At 35.1% G+C, this 18,487-nt stretch overlaps 1 protein-coding gene across 50 annotated transcripts in view; it reads right to left on the reverse strand.

Moving 5' to 3' along the window:
- Positions 1-18,487, reverse strand: part of CYLD (CYLD lysine 63 deubiquitinase) — a 67,566-nt gene that overhangs the window by 7,971 nt on the left and 41,108 nt on the right. For 13 of the 50 annotated variants that reach the window (XM_081511379.1, XM_081511350.1, XM_081511353.1 and 10 more), the window contains 8 exons: positions 17,977-18,075; positions 16,133-16,249; positions 12,411-12,790; positions 11,321-11,486; positions 10,206-10,347; positions 8,413-8,535; positions 5,959-6,050; positions 5,093-5,159 (listed from right to left, as the gene is read on the reverse strand). In XM_081511379.1, the coding sequence (XP_081367505.1) occupies positions 5,093-5,159; positions 5,959-6,050; positions 8,413-8,535; positions 10,206-10,347; positions 11,321-11,486; positions 12,411-12,790; positions 16,133-16,249; positions 17,977-18,075 (1,186 nt within the window). Of the gene's footprint in view, positions 1-5,092; positions 5,160-5,958; positions 6,051-7,359; positions 7,396-8,412; positions 8,536-10,205; positions 10,348-11,320; positions 11,487-12,410; positions 12,791-16,132; positions 16,250-17,976; positions 18,094-18,487 lie in introns of all 50 variants that reach the window. The other 37 variants (XM_081511383.1, XM_081511365.1, XM_081511368.1 and 34 more) reach the window with 6 other exon arrangements.

The following is an 18,487-nucleotide window of genomic DNA, read 5'->3' on the forward strand; positions in this document are numbered from 1 at the left end:
TCTCCCAGCCATATATATATGGCTATACTAAAGTAGGAAATGGCAACCCACTCTAGTTTTCATGACTGGAAAATTCCACAGATAGAGGAGTCTAGTGAGCTATAGTCCATGGAGTTGCAAAGAGTCAGACATGACTGAGCGCACACACACACACACACACACATATATAAACTATACATATATAAACTGTACACACACACATATATATACACACACATATAAACTATACATATAGTTTTTTATTCTATTTATGGTAATTTTATCTTTTTTTATTTTTCTTTGTCATCAAATCTATACTTATCCTCTATAGATATCTAATTCCTTCTTTATTCTCTTCACCATTTAAAAATATTTCATACTAAGAATATCATTTTAGAATAGTCTCTAAGGTAACTCATCTGTTACATCAGCTGACTCTCCCTCAGTCAGAAAGATGGGTTCATGGAGGGGAAGAAGGACACTTGGGAGAAAACTGCTAACTTTTAAAGTATCTTTTTTCATATTTTTATAATCTTTAGTGATTCTCAATATGAAGAGGCTGCTGAAGGGGGAGGAGAGGCAGAGCTTCCCAGGGCCCTCTTGAAACTCCACAATACCTTAGACACTGAGATATATTTCTGTATGTACCTGACCCCTCCTCACTCACTCTGAGAATCACTGCAGTGTTCATCCTGTGTTATTACCAGGAATCCACTACCTCCCCAAGGTGTGTGTGATGGGCTATGGAAAAAAAAAATGACAACTGTTTTAATCATCTGAAATTTATCTCTTCAAGATGAAAAACAGAAGTGATTTTTTTCCTCCCAAATTGCTTGCTAAATTTCCTACATTATGTATTAAACATATATTTCCTTCCTAATCTGTATTTGAAGGCTGACATACTGAAATACCACATACAGTTAATTCTGTATCTGGGCTTTGTATTCAGTTCTATCTATTCAGTTTCTAATTGTGTACCAGTATCACACTGCTTTAATGTCTGTTGTGCTATCTTTATAACTTATAATAGAATTGTTTTTTTAAAAAACTACCGTGTTTTCACATCTTGTAGAGAATTCTAAAATTGTTTTACAGCATTCCAAAGGGGGACAAAAAGTTAAGATCTTGATTATGTACAAATTATTTTGTAAAAATTAACATGTTAAACTTATTTAATCTTTCTACTTAAATATAATCTTTCTCATTAATTAATCAAATCACTTTTTAGCTCTGGACAACTTTTTTAAAAACCTATCTCAATAAAATTGATTTCTTAGATTTTATACTTTCATGAAGCATGAAATTATCCCTTCTTCATATCTGCTAGTGATAAACAAATACAACTGATTTCTCCATGATTTTATTCTACATGGCCATATTGCAAATTTTTGTATTAATACTATAGTTTGTAAACAATTCTCTAGGATTTTCTAGGTATACATATGTGCATGCTAAGTCACTTCAATCATGTCCAACTCTTGTGACCTTATGGACTCTAGCCTGACAGGCTCCTCTGTCCATGGGATTCTCCAGGCAAGAATACTAGAGTGGGTTGCCATGCCCCCCTCCAGGGGATCCTCCCAACCCAGGGATCAAACCTGCATCTCTTGTATCTTCTGCATTGGCAGGCAGGTTCTTTACCACTAGCACCACCTGGGAAGCCCAGGTATACATACAGCTATCACCATATTTGAATAGATGATAAATGTATCCTGTCTTATTTCATTAGCTAGAACTTCCAAAACATTATCAAATTATAACTTCAGTATTGTCATCCACCCTTACTTCCTTTCTTTTTACTCATTAACTCAACACTGGCATCAAAGAAAATCACTTGAGACATTGGGATGAGTAAGAATCCTTGTCTGTGTTAGCTTTTAAGGAAGTGCAACCTCAGAAACGACAGAATGATCTCAGCTCATTTCCAAAGCAAACTGTTTAACATCACAGTAATCCAAGTCTATGCCCCAAGCAGTAATGCCAAAGAAGCTGAAGTCAAACGGTTCTATGAAGACCTACAAGACCTTCTAGAACTAACACCAAAAAAAGATGTCCTTTTTATCATAGGCAATTGAAATGCAAAAGGAGCAAGTCAAGAGATATCTTAGAGTTAACAGGCAAGTTTGGCATTGGGGTACAAGATGAAGCAGGGCAAAGGATAACAGAGTTTTGTCAAGGGAACACACTAGTTATAGCAAACACCCTTTTCCAACAACACAAGAGACGACTCTACACATGGACATCACCAGATGGTCAATATCGAAATCAGACTGATTAAATTTTTTGCAGCTGAAGATGGAGGAGCTCTATGCCGTCAGCAAAAACAAGACCTGGAGCTGACTATGGCTCTGATCACCAGCTCCTTATTGCAAAATTCAGGCTTAAACTGAAGAAAGGTAGGGAAAACCACTAGGCCATTCAAGTATGACCTAAGTCAAATCCATTATGATTATATACTGGAGGTGACGAATAGATTCAAGGGATTAGATCTGGTAAACAGAGTGCCTGAAGAACTACGGACAGAAGTTCGTAACACTGTACAAGAGGCGGTGACCAAAACCATCCCAAAGAAGAACTATACATAAAGGTCTTAATGACCTGGACAACCAAGATGGTGTGATCACTCACCTATAGCCAGACATCTGGAGTGTGAAATTACATGGGACTTAGGTAGTGTTTGTACGATCAAAGCTCATAGAGGTGATGGAATTCCAGCTGAGCTATTTCAAATCCCAAAAGATGATGCTGTTAAAGTGCTGCACTCAATATGTCAGCAGATTTGGAAAACTCAGCAGTGGCCACAGGACTGGAAAAGGTCAGTTTTCATTCCAATCCCAAAGAAAGGCAATGCCAAAGAATGTTCACACTACTGTACAATTGCACTCATTTCACATGCTAGTAAGGTATGCTCAAAATCCTTCAAGCAGTTTCAACAGTATGTGAACCAAGAACTTTCATATGTACAAGCTGGATTCAGAAAAGGCAGAAGAACCAGAGATCAAAATGCCAACATTTGTTGGCTCATAGAGAAAGCAGGGGAATTCCACAAAAACATTTATGTCTGCTTCATTGACCATGCTAAAGCCTGTGACTGTGTGGATCACAATAAACTGTGAAAAATTCTCAAACAGATGGATATACAAGACCACCTTACCAGTCTCCTGAGAAACCTGTATGCAGGTCAAGAAGCAATAGTTAGAACTGAATATGGAACAGACTGGTTCAAAATAGAGAAAGGAGTATGACAAGGCTATATATTGCCCCCACTTATTTAACTTATATGCAGAGTACATTATGCGAAATACTGAGCTGGATGAATCACAAGTTGGAATCAAGATTGTCAGGAGAAATATCAACAAGCTCAGTTCAATTCAGTCACTCAGTTGTGTCCGACTCTGTGACCCCATGGATTGTAGCACGCCAGGCCTCCCTATCCATCACCAACTCCCAGAGCTTACTCAAACTCATGTTCATTGAGTCGGTGATGCCATTCAACCATCTCATTCTCTGTTGCCCCCTTTTCCTCCTGCCTTCAATCTTTCCCAGCATCATGGTCTTTTCAAATGAATCAATTCTTTGCATCAGATGGCCAAAGTATTGGAGTTCCAGCTTCAGCATGAGTCCTTCCAAAAAATATTCAAGACTGATTTCCTTTAGGATGGACTGGTTGGATCTCCTTACAGTCCAAGGGACTCTCAAGAGTCTTCTCCAATACCACAGTTCAAAAGCATCATCAACAACCTCAGATATGCAGGTAATACCAGTCTATTGACCGAAAGTAATGAGGAACTAAAGGGTCTCTTGATGAAGGTGAAAGAGGAGACTGAAAAAGCTGGCTTAAAACTCAATATTCAAAAAACTAACATCATGGCATCTGCCAAAACTTCATGGCAAAGAGAAGGGGGAAATGTGGAAGCAGTTATAGATTTTCTTTCCTTGGGCTCCAAAATCACTGCAGATGGTGACTGCAACCACGAAATTAAAAGATGCTTGTTCCCTGAAGGAAAGCTATGACAAACCTAGACAGTGTAATGAAAAGCAGAGACATCACTTTGCTGACAGTGATCCATTCAGTCAAAGTTATGGTTTTTCCAATAGTCATGTATGGATGTGAAAACTGGACCACAAAGAAGGCGGAGCACTGAAGAACTGATGCTTTTGAGTTGATTTTGAACTGTGGTGCTGAGAAGACTCCTGAAGAGTCCCCTGGACAGCAAGGAGATCAAAACAGTCAATTCTAAAGGAAATCAACCCTGAATATTCATTGGAAAGACTAATGCTAAAGTCAAAACTCCAATATTTTGACTACCTGGTGAGAAGAGCCGACTCACTGGAAAAGACCCTGAGGCTGGGAAAGATTGAAGCAAAAGGAGAAGGGGCCAGCAGAGGATGAGAAGGTTAGACAGCACCACCAACTCAATGGACATGAATTTGAGCATACTCCAGGAGATAGTGGTGGACAGGGAAGCCTGGTGTGCTGCAGTTATGGGGTTGCAAAGTCAGACATGACTTAGCAACTGAACAAGAACAACAAAATAGCATATTAGCAAGATTCTTCAACAAACTAACCCACGCTAAAATGTAAAAAGGTCCAGCATTCAACCTGGAAAATTCACCCACTTAGAATATCTCATGAAGAACTTCACTGCATGAGATTCAAGACTTTCATTCAAGATGCGGGGGAAAGGACCAAGCTATAAAACTGGAAACAAATGAGCTAATTTAAGGATAAATTAATTGAGTGGTGTAGCCAAAAACAGTGCGCCCATCATGTTTGACTGAATTCAAATAAGATTCTCCTTAAAGGATTCATTAATTTAAATTACAAACATATTTATATACAGTTTTATAAGAAAAGGACTTACAATAGCATTTATTACTGGGGTTAAAATTAAAAGCATAAATTTATATTGGATTTGATCTTCCAGTTAAGTATGATACTATGCAGAAGACAATGATTTAAATTAATTTGCATTGTAGGAACCTAACATATTAGAATCACTAAACAAATACAATATTAAGTAATCACTAAGAAAATCAATTCTACTGAATGATGGCAGTGGAAATGAGGATTGTCTTTTTTTCCAATGCTTACGTAACAATTTAAAATTACCTGATTTTTAACAATGGTTCTACTCTTAAAATATGATGAAACAGGATATTCAGGAATTCTTCAGGATCTAGGAGAGGATAAAAAATCAAATCACAGACAAAATTTTTAAACCATTCTATTTTTATTTGAAACAGTCATATTCCTATACAGAAGTCAATTTCATAATCAATATTATTTCAATTAAAAGAATAGTTCTCAAGTTTTCCTAACAAAAAAATACAAAGGCTATTTAAATGTTATGAGAAAGTATTATGTGCCAAGTTTGTTATAACTTTATTGCATTTCAAATAAAAATTCATATATAGGGAAATAATTTTAATTTCTTTGGGAGGAACTTAACCTTAAGTATGACTTTATTTTTTCTGCTATTTAAATAATTATCAAGACTGTAAATATTATAGTTGGTTACAATATACTGTTAACACATTCAAAGTCAGGAGTTGAACCTCTGAGGAAATTCATTAGCTAATGAAGAGATTAAACATTGTCTCTGACCATAATCTTAGTTCTAATCCGTCATTTGTAACTCACCTAATAACAAGGAAAGCTAAGTGGGAATTGTGGGTAATTCAGCGCAACTCTTCACTACCGAAAAGAAAACAACTCCGAGTATCGTTGCTGGATGGAAAGCTCTCCTTATGTATTCATAACATACTAAAACCAGCCAGCTTCTTAAAGGGGTTCATTATTCCACATATCACTCATTTTAGAAGAGAGAAAGTATTTGCAAAAAAATTGTACATCACAAAGAAAAAATATTTTAAAACAAAACCCCCAAAACTACATAGACATACCATTTCAGCCAATAATTTGGCATTTATGCCTTCAAGTTATTTTTAAAGCAAATCCTATAAATTAAAAGTCACCTTTTTCTTCAGAGGTAAATCCTGATGCAGCCTCAACTTTTTCAAGTATCTTCCTCAGTTTCATAATCTTTGTTGCACATACATATCCGTAACTGTTAGTAAAAAACTATTAATTAATTCTAGCATACATATTAAATTAATATAACATTTTATTGAAGTATATAGTTGGTTTACAATGAGCATAACACATTTTGATAATCATGTATTTCTTATATGACTCTAGTGTCATAAATCAATATGCTTATAAGTATTTTTAAAAATACAATTATAAGCTTCTTGAGGTTTAAAGTTTTTTGATATAACTATCATACAGTAATAAAATAAAAAATAATTTTAATTTATGATGACCGTTTTCTCTATGTCCTTAAGGAATTAAAACATTTACTTTACAAAATAGAATATACAATTTTGAGAGAAAGTCCTTTTAATACTAAAGGATGAAATAGCTACCAAGGGAAATGGAAAAGGGCACTGATTAGAAACTGAAATTCTAAAATCTGCAGTCAAACCAATTATCATAATTACATTTTCTCTCATCTTTGTCTGAAGACAGGAAACTCAATCTTTGACAAAATTCTAATTCTAAAAACGGCTTCAGAAGACACCTTAGAGGCGACCATGGGCTTAATAAAAGGTAAGTCAGTACCAGATAATCTTATAGCCATTTTCCTATCTACTATTCACTCACTCATTAGCTCTTTGCAGCCAACATATATTGAGCACCTACCACTTACACCGTAATCTAACCTTTTGGTCACCGGGAATACAAAAATGAGTAAGGTGAAAAAAAAACAGGGTATCTGCCTGTGAGAAGCTTGAAATAGAGAAGGCACAGGTTCAGTCCCAAGTAAAATAGCTATAACCTAGATATGACTGCTGTAGACAAAAAGAATCTTGATCAAAACAGGGCATTTGACAAGTTTCTTGCTGTGGACAGGGTGACAAAGTCTGATTAACCATTATTCTTAACTGGTTGGACAACAATATTCGAAGAATGTTTATTAACGGACTTATGGTGTTTTAGAAGGAAGTAAGGAAGTGGCCACATGCCTTAGTTTTGGATTTAATCTGTCTTGTTCTAGTATCAATCACTGGGGGGAGGAATAGATAGTATTTTAAAAATTTGTATTTATACAAATATAATACAAAATAATTGATGTAAAAATCAAGACATAATTATCTTAAGTGAAAACTACAGTTTTTTCATCATAATAGAATTTAAGGTAAACAAAAAATACAAGTGGAAAAATTATTCACCTATAAATATACTTTCCTAGTCATGTTATATAATAGGTCTTTCTGAATGCTCATTATATTTCAGTGTTCTGCATTTTGCAATCTTATATCAAGATATTTATTAATTTCCATTGTTAAGAAAAATGTCACAAAATTTAAGTTTACCTTAATATGGACTTTACAAGCTTTCTCTCTGTATTCCTGAAAGAACGGATTTATTTTGTGATCTACAGCCCTGATTCTTCATAGTTTAAATTTTATAATGTGACATCATCCCACATTCCTCCTACTACTTTCAAAAGCTCTTACTAGACGTCTTGTACTTCTACCATTACAAATTGCTTTCTGTGGCCAAAGAAAGACATATTTTTAATTCTTAAACTAGGAAATGACCAAAAATATCACCTTTTTAAGGTGATATTTCTTTCTCCTTTAACCGAGAAATATGTCAGTAAAATATATCTCATCTATTTCTAATATAAAACTATTAAATATTCACTACTGTATAAATAAAAAATTTCCCTTGCTGCTATTCATTTAGATAACATTAAGTTTAAGAAGCCAGATCATACCAATTAAGCTAATAAGCATGACTGTGCTCAGTCACTCAGTCGTGTCTGACTGTGCAATCCCATGGACTGTAGCCCACGAGGCTCCTCTGTCAGTGGGGATTCTCCAGACAAGAATACTGGAGTGGGTTGCCATGCCCTCCTTCAGGGGATCTTCCCAACCCAGGGATCAAACCCATGTCTCCTGCATTGCACGCGGATTCTTTACCATCTGAGCCACCGGGAAAGTCCATGAATACTGGAGTGGGAAGCCTATCCCTTCTCTAGGAGATCTTCCCAACCCAGGAATCGAACCGGGGTCTCCTACATTGCAGGTAGATTCTTTACCAGCTGAACTATCAGGGAACTTTTTAGGAATTGTGTTGGAGAAGGTAAAAGTCCCAAGTACCTTATAGCAGCTTTTCTGAGTGTATGCTACCAAATGGTTTCATCATTTCATGGCATGTACTATGTGCCACACTTTGGTCAGATGTTAAAGAAGTATAGTACAAGGGCCAAAAGTTTTTTAAAAAGTTAATACTTCATCAAGAGAACTAATTCTCTCCCATTTCTCATTAAATGAAAGCAGAGAATAAATTAATTACTGTACCAAAAAGCAGCCAATAGGACACCACCTAAAGGGAAAAATAACTATGTATCTACTACTTACATTCTCAGAGGATTAACAATTTCTGTCCTCAGGAGTTCTTGAGTTTCACTATAGTATTCTACATCATTCTTTTCTTTGGGTCTAAGTAACACAGTATCCAGAACAGAACTGAAAGCAAATAAGCTGCAAAATAAAAAAGAATACTTTTCCTCATGCTGGAAGTGTACTCCTTTTTGAGAAACACATACTAAAAAGAATATGAAGAGAAAAATCACAAGAAAGAATACATATAACATACAAATCAGTGTTTTTCATTAATACAGGCAACCAAAACCCCTGTCAGGTTTCCTATGGCTCACTCATTGCGGCCTAGAAATCCTCCCAGGATAAGAATACTAATATCAAGAAGGTCAACTATAGTGCTTCCCTGGTGGTCCAGTAGTTAAGAACCCACCTTGCAGTGCAGAGGATGCCGGTTTGACCTGTGGTCTAGGAGGATCCCACATGCGGTGCAATAACTAAGACCCTCTGCCACAACTACTGAGCCTGTGCTCTGGAGCCCTCAAGCCAACGCTACTGAGCACACACACTACAACTACAGAAGCCTGTGCACCTACAGCCTGCACTCCACCACAAAAGAAGCTAGCACAATGAGAAACCCATGCACTACAATGAGCCCCTGCTTGCCACAACTAGAGAAAGTCTGCATGCAGCAACACAGACCCACCACAGCCAAAATATAAAATAAATAAACCTTTAAAACAGAAATACTGCTGCTTCATTTATTTAAAAAAAAAAAAGAAGGTAACTATTTATTGACAATGTTAAAAGATAAAAATATACCTACTGGGAAAAAGTTCTTTGCAAAAACTGAAAGAAAGCCTACAAATCTGAGTTAACAAATAGACAACAGAGAAGAAAGTCTAGAAACTAACCTCCCAAGGTAAAAACATCGCCAATACACAACCCATTCAAGATATTATACTTCTTTCTCGCCACACCCTTTTGCAGAGACCTAAATTACTTTAAATGTCAAAATCAATTGGGACTAATAGCAGTTACGTGATAACATCAAAGAAAAAAGAAAATTTGGCTAACACAGAGTTTTATCAGAAAATCTGAAGAATATTACATCAATTCTTGCTTTTGTCAACACTTCAGAGAGATTGAAAATATTCTGCCCCCAAAACGGCCCTCCACTTTTATTCTTCTTCCTGCCTTTAAAATTTTAACATCTTATTAACTTCCTACTTCTTACAACATGGCTGTACCAAGCTGGCAGGTTATATTCAATTTAACTAGCAGTGCACTTGGTTCAATCCTCAGAGCATAAATTTTTGCCATGTTAAATTGTTCAACTTTGGAATAAACTACATATACAAGGGCAACTGCTTCTACTGAAAATAATTCTTTAAAGCAGATTTATGATTGCCTCTACCTAGTAAAACCAAACACACAAATCAGTCAATGGCTTATGGCAAGTCCTGTTATTTGATTTGTGCACAAAGATCCTGTACTTATTCTCTTCAGTCCTTTGCTTTCCCACATACACTCAGAATATCTGTTCCACCTGTAACACTACCATTTCCTCTTATCCATCATTCACTGCATGACTTCTTGTACTCATATTTTGGATACAGGCACATAAGACAATACTCGGTAGTTTCTCAGGAGCGTATAGTGAAATGCAAATCTCCCTTTCTTTCCTGAACCCCAGCCCCCAGTTTCTCCACTCAGAGCCAGCTGGCAGTTCCTCTGTCTCTCTCCCTCATTCTCCCTCCCTCTCTCTCTCACACACACACATACCTGCCCCCATGGCATTTATATTCCTAGTGTATTAATTTTAAACTTACCAGAATAAGGTGGAGTCTAAGTAACAAGAATTGTAATGACCCTGGATACCTTTCTTCTTTCCAATCATTATCTCTAAACCTTCTTTTTCCATTTTTGGTGGAGTATTTTCTTCTACTACTTCACTTAAGTACCCTCCAAATGCTGCAAAGATAAAAATGAAAACAACTCTTTTAAGCTAATATAGTACATACTTCCATACATATTTCCTCACTTTAAAGTATCTTTTTGTATTTTGACACACAATTTATTACCCAATTTAAAACTAAGCTAAAGTTAGGTTTTGTTTAATTGTTATTCAGCCTGGTTTATAAAAAATGCTAACTTCATTTTCAACCTTACTTCTTCTACAATTTAAAAAACACTTTAGAGTATCAAGCAATGTAAAAAAGCATCTTTGCCAAGTAAAATATTTTGTTTCCCAAATATTTTGTCTGAAGATGTTTCATTTTTCAAGTTGGAAAAGAAAACAAAAAATTTCAAAGCACTATTTCTACTGAAAGAAAACATGTTTTTCATAAAAATTGTTTTCTTATTTTTACTTGTTTAACCCTCAAGATGCTTCACCATGACGATACAAAACTGGAAAGGGTTAGTATCAGGAAACTGCCACTACTATAAGTGATGAGAGGATCAGCCCTTCATCAAGCAATCAAAACTACTTCTTCTAATAATACTGACTTCTTGATGTGATTGTTGAGACATTTAGACAATACACTGAGAAGAAAGTCATTCTTGATAAGATATGCTGACTAATGTACTTGAACAATACAGAGAGACAAAAATCAGTGCCATACAAAAGGCCTCATTTCCATCTCTACCTCCTGGTTGTTGAAAATTAAATGTCTGTAATAAACAGAAAGGGAAAATAAATCCCACTATTTCTCAGTTTTTAAAGTCTCAAGCACAATTTCCTGGCTATTACTTTTTTTAAATGGCCCCTCTTAGAATAAATGTAACTTTCTTATAGACCAAATAATCTTTTTTTTTTCTGATTTAAAAGCCTGATGAACACTGGCAAGAAAGAAAGAAACACTGTTACTACCAACTACTGCAAAATGACATGAGATTAGAACTAGAGTCATTCCAGATTGGTAAATAAATGAAAGGCAAATACCTAAAGAGTTACAGCGTTCGATCTGATTGGAAACTGGCTGCAGGGATGCAAACCTCGAGTCGGGCCTGCAGCTCTTCAGTTTAACAAACAGCGCCTTCTTAAGGGCACAGGTGAAATAGCGAGTGCCCCTGAAGGTTCCATCTGTACAACCCGCACACTCATCTTCCTGAAAAAAAGAAAAAGCTTAGACATGCATTATTCTGCATCTTGCAAAGATGGTATACAAAAAACTAAGACTTGTTTACCTTAGAGTTAATTAATTTAACCTTTCCTTAGAACTCCCTTGTCACACCTGTCCTGAGAACTTCATCAGAAAAAGGGGGTTGACTAATCAGTGTTTCAGCCCACAACTAACAATTTGAGAAATTAATGCCTTATTCCAGCATAAAATCCTCAATGTATTTCCCTTTTGAATACATGCTTAAACCTTCCCTGGTTCACTGACTTTCCTGCACCATTTCCAAAAGCATTAAAACTAGTGGGGAGAGAAAGGCAAAAGAAGCTATTTATTTTAACCACTAAAAAAGAAAAATTAGCATTCACTAGCCTGCAAACCAACAAATTAAAAAATAAGAAATATTTTTAAATAAAACCTAAGTGTACTCAAATTCTCTTTCCTGATTATGAAATGTCAAACAATATTCTTTCTAATTTCCAAAATCTTTCCCACAACCAAAGATTTCAAAATGTCACTAAAAATGGTGATTAATCTTAAAGTCAATGATATAAACATTGGAACTGATTGTAGAAGGAAGGCTAAGAAAAAAAAAAGAAAAACTGATAAAAATTAGCTTTCCTTACCATATTCTGTTTAATATAATGAGCCTAAACACATTAGCGTAAAAATCTATTTTCATTCCTTGAACATACATCAAACTATCAGGAACAAGAGGATCAGATGCTTAACAGGGGGCAAAGGATGTCAGGCAATTCGGTAATAAAATTTTTCTCTAGTGATGGCTTTTTGACAAATAAAATATTTCACCAAATATATATATATATATATATATATATACATATAAAATATGGAAAAATCTGTACAAAACCCCAGATGGAAAAGAAATATAATTTTTAGGTCAAATTAAATTACCAGTTCCAGTCCAGCTAGTACTTCATTGAGGCCTGGTGGCTGACCAATCCAGCGGATTACCCCATAGAAAGGAGGATTCTCCTTGACCTCAGCCAGCGAGCCCACTTCCAGGCCATGTGAGTTACCAGAAGATACGGCCAAGGGTGGACTCTCCTGCACAGGGGCATTGTTCAGCTCGCCCATCACAGATTGAACTGACAGAGAGAGTGGACTGTGGCTAATACTTCCATTGGTGTTGGGCATCTTTGTCAGACTAAACGGTAAAGAATGAAATCTGTTCTCGCTGGAGAGTGAATTCATGGAAGGAGGTTGCAGTGGTGGTGAAGCGTGTCCAAAGTCTGGAGGAATCTCTGTAAGTGATTTTGCAGGGTCTTCAGCAACTATAAAAAATAGTCTTAATTAGATAAATGTATTCAAGAATATTAAATATGCCCTACATCTTTAAATGTACACACATAAGTCCAACTGCCCCCCAGACCTCTTCTAGTATGATTCTCATAAGCATTGCGAACTTACTATCTCCAAGTCAGCGCTCTTGATTCTCCTTCCCCACCTCCAAATTTTTCTGCCTCAGTGAATGGCTTCCAATTACTCAAACCAAAAAAGTATATCATTGATTGGAACTGTATAAGTTACATTCTTTGTCCAAAATACAATCAAGTTACAAAAACTAATATAAAAAAGACAGCAAAAAATTTAAGAAAGATGTTTCTAACTAATGAATCAAAGAAGAAATAATAAAGTAAGTTTTTAAAATAAAGGAAAAAAGGAAGAGAAAAAATGAACACTGGTAGAATACAATTAAAGTAATACTTATAAATGAAATGTAGAGACTCAGTAGTTTATTTTAGCAAAAAGATGAGGTAATTTTAATAAACTCAGCATAGAACTTAGGAAGTTAGAAAAACAACAGAATAACCTCCCAAAAAGTAGTCAAGGAGAAAGAATAAACACAAAAACAGAAATCAATGAATTAAAAGACCAAAGTCAAAAGCTGCTTCATTAAAATAACTAACACAATTGCCAAGTAGGCACTGCCAATCAGTGTTGAAAGAACAAACGTCTTAATAAACAGTGCTGAGATAATCAATTATCCATATTTTTTAAAAAATTAAATTGAAACTCCTCTGTCATACTCGACACAAAAACCATGTCCAAATGGCTTAAAGACATCAAAGGCAAAACTACAAATTTTGGAAGAGAATAAAGAAGAATGTTCTTTGTGACTTTAGGGTAGAGAAAAATATCTTAAATGTGAGTATACAAAATCATAAAGGAAAAGACTGACAAGCATGACCACAGTAATATTAAGAGCTACTTGTTCACTAAAAGGCATTGTAGCAAGAATAAAAATAAGAGCCACAAATAAGGAGAAAATATTTGTAATCCTTATTTCTGACAAAGGATTAGTATTTGTAAAGGGTCTATAAATCAATTTTTTAAGAAAGACCAGAAAAAAATTATCTTTTCAAGAAAGACTCGTAAAGGCAACTCACAGAAAAAGAAACTTAAATCACCAACAAATCAATGAAAAGACTTTTGTCTTCACTAGGAAACACAATAAAAGAAAGTCAAAACCAACATGAGATATCATTTCAAAAGGCAAAGATCTTAGAACATTAACTGTTGGTGAGAATGACGAGTAAATGATACCCTTACACACAGCTTACGTGAGTGTGAATTGGCATAACTATGCTGGGAAACACTTTGGCATTATTTAGTAAAGGAAAGATGTGCATATTCCATGCACATATAGTAATTCCATTCCTAGGAACATACCCTAGACATGGATAAGAATGTTTTAATAGCAGAGTTGTTAATAATAGCAAGAAAATAAAATCAACTCAAATGTCCATCGATGGCTGAATAGATAATTACATTGTGGTATATTTAAATATTTCACAGCAATGAAATGGAATGGAATGATATACAGCAATGAAAATTAATAAATCATAATCACATACTACAACTTGGATGACTCTTAAGAACATAATGTTGAGGAAGACAATAACATAATATCCATGCAGTCTGATTCCTTGCATATAAAATTCAAAACCATGCAGAACATGTCTATTTAGATAGACAAACTCATAAAGAGATCATGAAAACCAAGAGAATGATAACCACTAAATTAAAGATGATGGTAGCTCAGAGGAGAGTGCAGGGGGTGACACTAGGAAGAGGTAGCAAGGAGATTTCAAAGGGAATGATAATGTGTTCTTTCTCTTAAAGTGAGTAGTGACTACGAAGGTGTTTACTATACTTAACACTTAAACTCATTTAAGATTCTTTACTCATGATATTTAACCTATTTTCAAGTTATTCCTTTCTTTTCTAAACTCTCAACCCTCCAAGCCCAACACTCAGTTCCATAAAGCAAAGTCTTGTTTCTGTCTCCAAAATATATCTCCAATGTGTCCAACACTATTACCCTCTACCATCATCTCCACAGTCGAGGCCACCATCATCTCTAACGCTGCAGCCAGTGTTACCTGGTCTCTCCGCCCTCTACTTGCCAATATAATTACCACACAACAACTAGTGAGATCTTTTTAAAATTTAAAGATCTTACGTGATCATGTGTTATTCCCCTGTTTAAAACCTTCAATGGCTTTCCAGTATTCTTTCAATAAATACTAAGCTTCTCACCAATACTTAATAGGTTCTACATGATCTGGCTCCTACCTGCATCTCCAGATTCGTTTCATATGCCTCTTCTCCTTGCTTACCCTGCTGCAGCCACTCTGGCCTACCCCTACTTCCTGTTCCCCAGATATAAAAATTTCTCACTTCAGGTCCTCTGCTATTTCCTCTGCCTAGAATGCTCTTCTCAAGCTCTTTCTCTGGAAGGTTCATTCACACCATCCAGATCTCACATAAATATCTTCCTCAAAGAGTCTTTTCCAAACCACCCTCTGGGAGCTGGCTTCCTATCACCTGCTATCACCTTGTGTGTCTCCTTCATGGCACACACCACAGTTGATTATTACCTTATGTGTCTATACATCTATCGTCTATTATACCAACTAGAATATAAGCTGCCTACAACTGGGAACTTTGTTAGTCTTTTCCATGGCTGGATTCACAGTCACTAAGATAAGAAAATACTATTTTTTTTAAAAAAAAGAGAATAAACGAATCAAATGCTGCAGAGAATAGCTTTTAAACTATATAAGTAAAACAATGATAGAAACAATGTTCCTTTACAACTACATTATTTCTATTTTCTAATTTAAGGATGCATCATATGTTTTTATTATGCTCATCAAGATTGAAATTCTATATCTGTTTCTGGAACACAGAAAGCATTCAATAAATATTTGTTGAACAGATGCACAACAACAACAACAAAAAGAATAAACCAGAAGAAAGTGATGTCCTGGAACCACGGGAAAGTAGGGATTTTTAAAAGCAGTGTTTAAGGATATCAAGATAGCAAGAAGTCTTTAAACAATTCAATTGATTCTAGAGATCTTCTACCTTAAACAGACGAGTGAAGTGAAGAAAAGAAGCTGCTGATACATTTTCTAAATATTGCAATAACCTTAACAGCAGTGTCATTCAAACGTGTACAATATTTTAATTCAGCGCTATTAATAAAGAAAGTTTTATGGTCTACTCACTTTGTTTCCAAAAACTACATATATTGGTGAAAAGCTATTTTTTCTCTGGTGAGTTAAAAGGACAGAATCATTATAAAGAAAACTAAAATTACAGATTACCTTCATCAATGTACCATGAATTTTTTGATTTGGATTGTGGTTGTGAGTCAACAGAAGACCCATTTAAGGTATAAAATAATTCAGATCTGTTTCTAGTTCCAGGGTCTGAGGTAGATCCTATGGAACAAGAAAAGCTTCTTTTAAAAATAAAGCCAATATGTTTGAAAGTTTTTCCAGAAGAGAAATCAAGATGCATATGGTGTCACAATTATACAACCAACAGATGTATGCAAACACAATATATTTTATTAGTGTCTTCGGCTTTGAAAAATTTGGTAACCATTTTTGCAACATCAAAAAGATTCTTCAGTGCAAGAGACAATATAAGAGTAGGCAATATAAAAGAAAAGCCTACCTTAAAAAAAAAAAAAAAAAACTACTTTAAAAAATCACCTCATGTACTATGGCTTTTTTCCAAATGTCAAAATCATCATTCCCCAGTTTCATTTGACAAATCTCTTCATTCACAAATTTAACCTCTTATTCTAAAACAGCTGCCCTCAAAAGTTATTCAAATGTATATAAATCAGTTGCACTTATTAAGTTTAAAAGATTTAAGGTTTAACTATTTTAGAATTGTTTTTCAACAAATCCCTTGCTGGGTTTCTTCATGTCTCTGGAAAAGTAAAGCACTATTATTTCTTATGCATTAGACTTATTAAATGTAAGAAAACATTAGTGTAGCTATTTACAGACAGGGCAGGACATTCCCCTGTCCTAGTACTAAGAGGACATGCTATAGTTGAGAGCAGTGGGGTCTTTAGAACCCATATAAATCTGATTTCTTTTTCAATTTAAAGCAGATAACTCTATACTTCATATCTGTATCTAAAATCTGCTGCAACAAAAGTAGCACACTTGTCTTAAAATCTTTAGGCTATTTATATTTAAGTGAGAGCAGCAAGTTGGACTACCTATCTAGACTCATAGGTTAACATAAAAAATACTACGGCCTATATATTATATTTAACTCAAAGTCTCTCAGGGTCTAATGCCACATAAAATACTTCTTAGAGTACAATTTCCTTTTAATGAACTGAAACCGAGGAAAAAATATTCTTTTCCTAAGCTATATCTGGGTTTAGAACAGTTCTTGCCAGCTTTTAAATGACATGTTTGGCTTATATAATTATCACCTAATAAATCTATGACCTATGTGGAAGCTAAACAAAAAACAACTAAGAACTCCACATGTACTGTGAGGGAGTTTCTGGGAGAAAGACAAAAATTTTTGCCTAGCAGTTTGGAATTTAACTTGTGCCACCTCTATTAGCAAAATCCACATAATCCATAGTATACTTTATCCTATATAACATTACCCATAAAAGATTATTTTGTACAGTGCAACTACAAACTATATATAGGGGCGTCCCTGATGGCTCAAACAGTAAAGAATCCACCTGCAATGCAAGAGACCTGAGTTTGATCCCTGGGTCAGAAAGATCCCCTGGAAAAGGGAATGTATTCTTGCCTGAAGAATTCCATGGACAGAGAAGCCTGGAGGGCTATAGTCCATAGTGTTGCAAAGAGTCAGACATGACTAAGTGACTGAGCACACACATAAGCTATATATACAAATGTTACAAGTAAGGAATTCCAAAAATCAGCTTATATGGACCAGAAAAAGACACAGGTCCTCACAGGAAATTTTTCATTAATTAAAAAAGGTTGGGAACTCTGGCTTAAGCAACACCATCTATAAACTTGTTTAGTAAACTACTAAAGATATCTGAAAGAAGAAAGTATACACATACATTAAGGAGTAATACTTTTTAACATTTTTTAATCTACAGCAAATCAAAAATCATGTAAATAACTAACAACTGTATTTTATCAACCCATACCTGTAGGCTTTGGTTTATTATGACTGGATGAACCTTTGTCTCCAACACCTCTTGACATAAAGGCAAGTTTGGGAGGCCTCCTTTCCTGTGTCACGCTCTCTGAAACATTAAACATACCTTTTAAAAATGATAAAAGGAAATTCTTATAAAAGAATAACAATCAAGCAAACAATGACAGTTTAACAACAATCCCTTTCCAACAAAAATGTAGCATTTTCACAGTAGTCTTACAAATTCATTAAGGCCATAGAAAGTAGAAAATAGAAAGCCTCTTGATGAAAGTGAAAGAGCAGAGTGAAAAAGCTGGCTTAAAACTCAACATTCAAAAAGCTAAGATCATGGCATCCAGTCCCATCACTTCATGGCAAATAGATGGAGAAATAACAGAAACAGTGACAGACTTCATTTTGGGGGCTCCAAAATCACTGCAGATGGTGATTTCAGCCATGAAATTAAAAGACACTTGCTCCTTGGAAGAAAAGCTATGAAAAACCTAGACAGCATATTAAAA

Source organism: Giraffa tippelskirchi, chromosome 7 (genome assembly GCF_054371585.1).
Source record: "Giraffa tippelskirchi isolate mGirTip1 chromosome 7, T2T-mGirTip1v1.2.pri, whole genome shotgun sequence".
In the NCBI taxonomy this organism is placed as follows: Eukaryota; Metazoa; Chordata; class Mammalia; order Artiodactyla; family Giraffidae; genus Giraffa; species Giraffa tippelskirchi.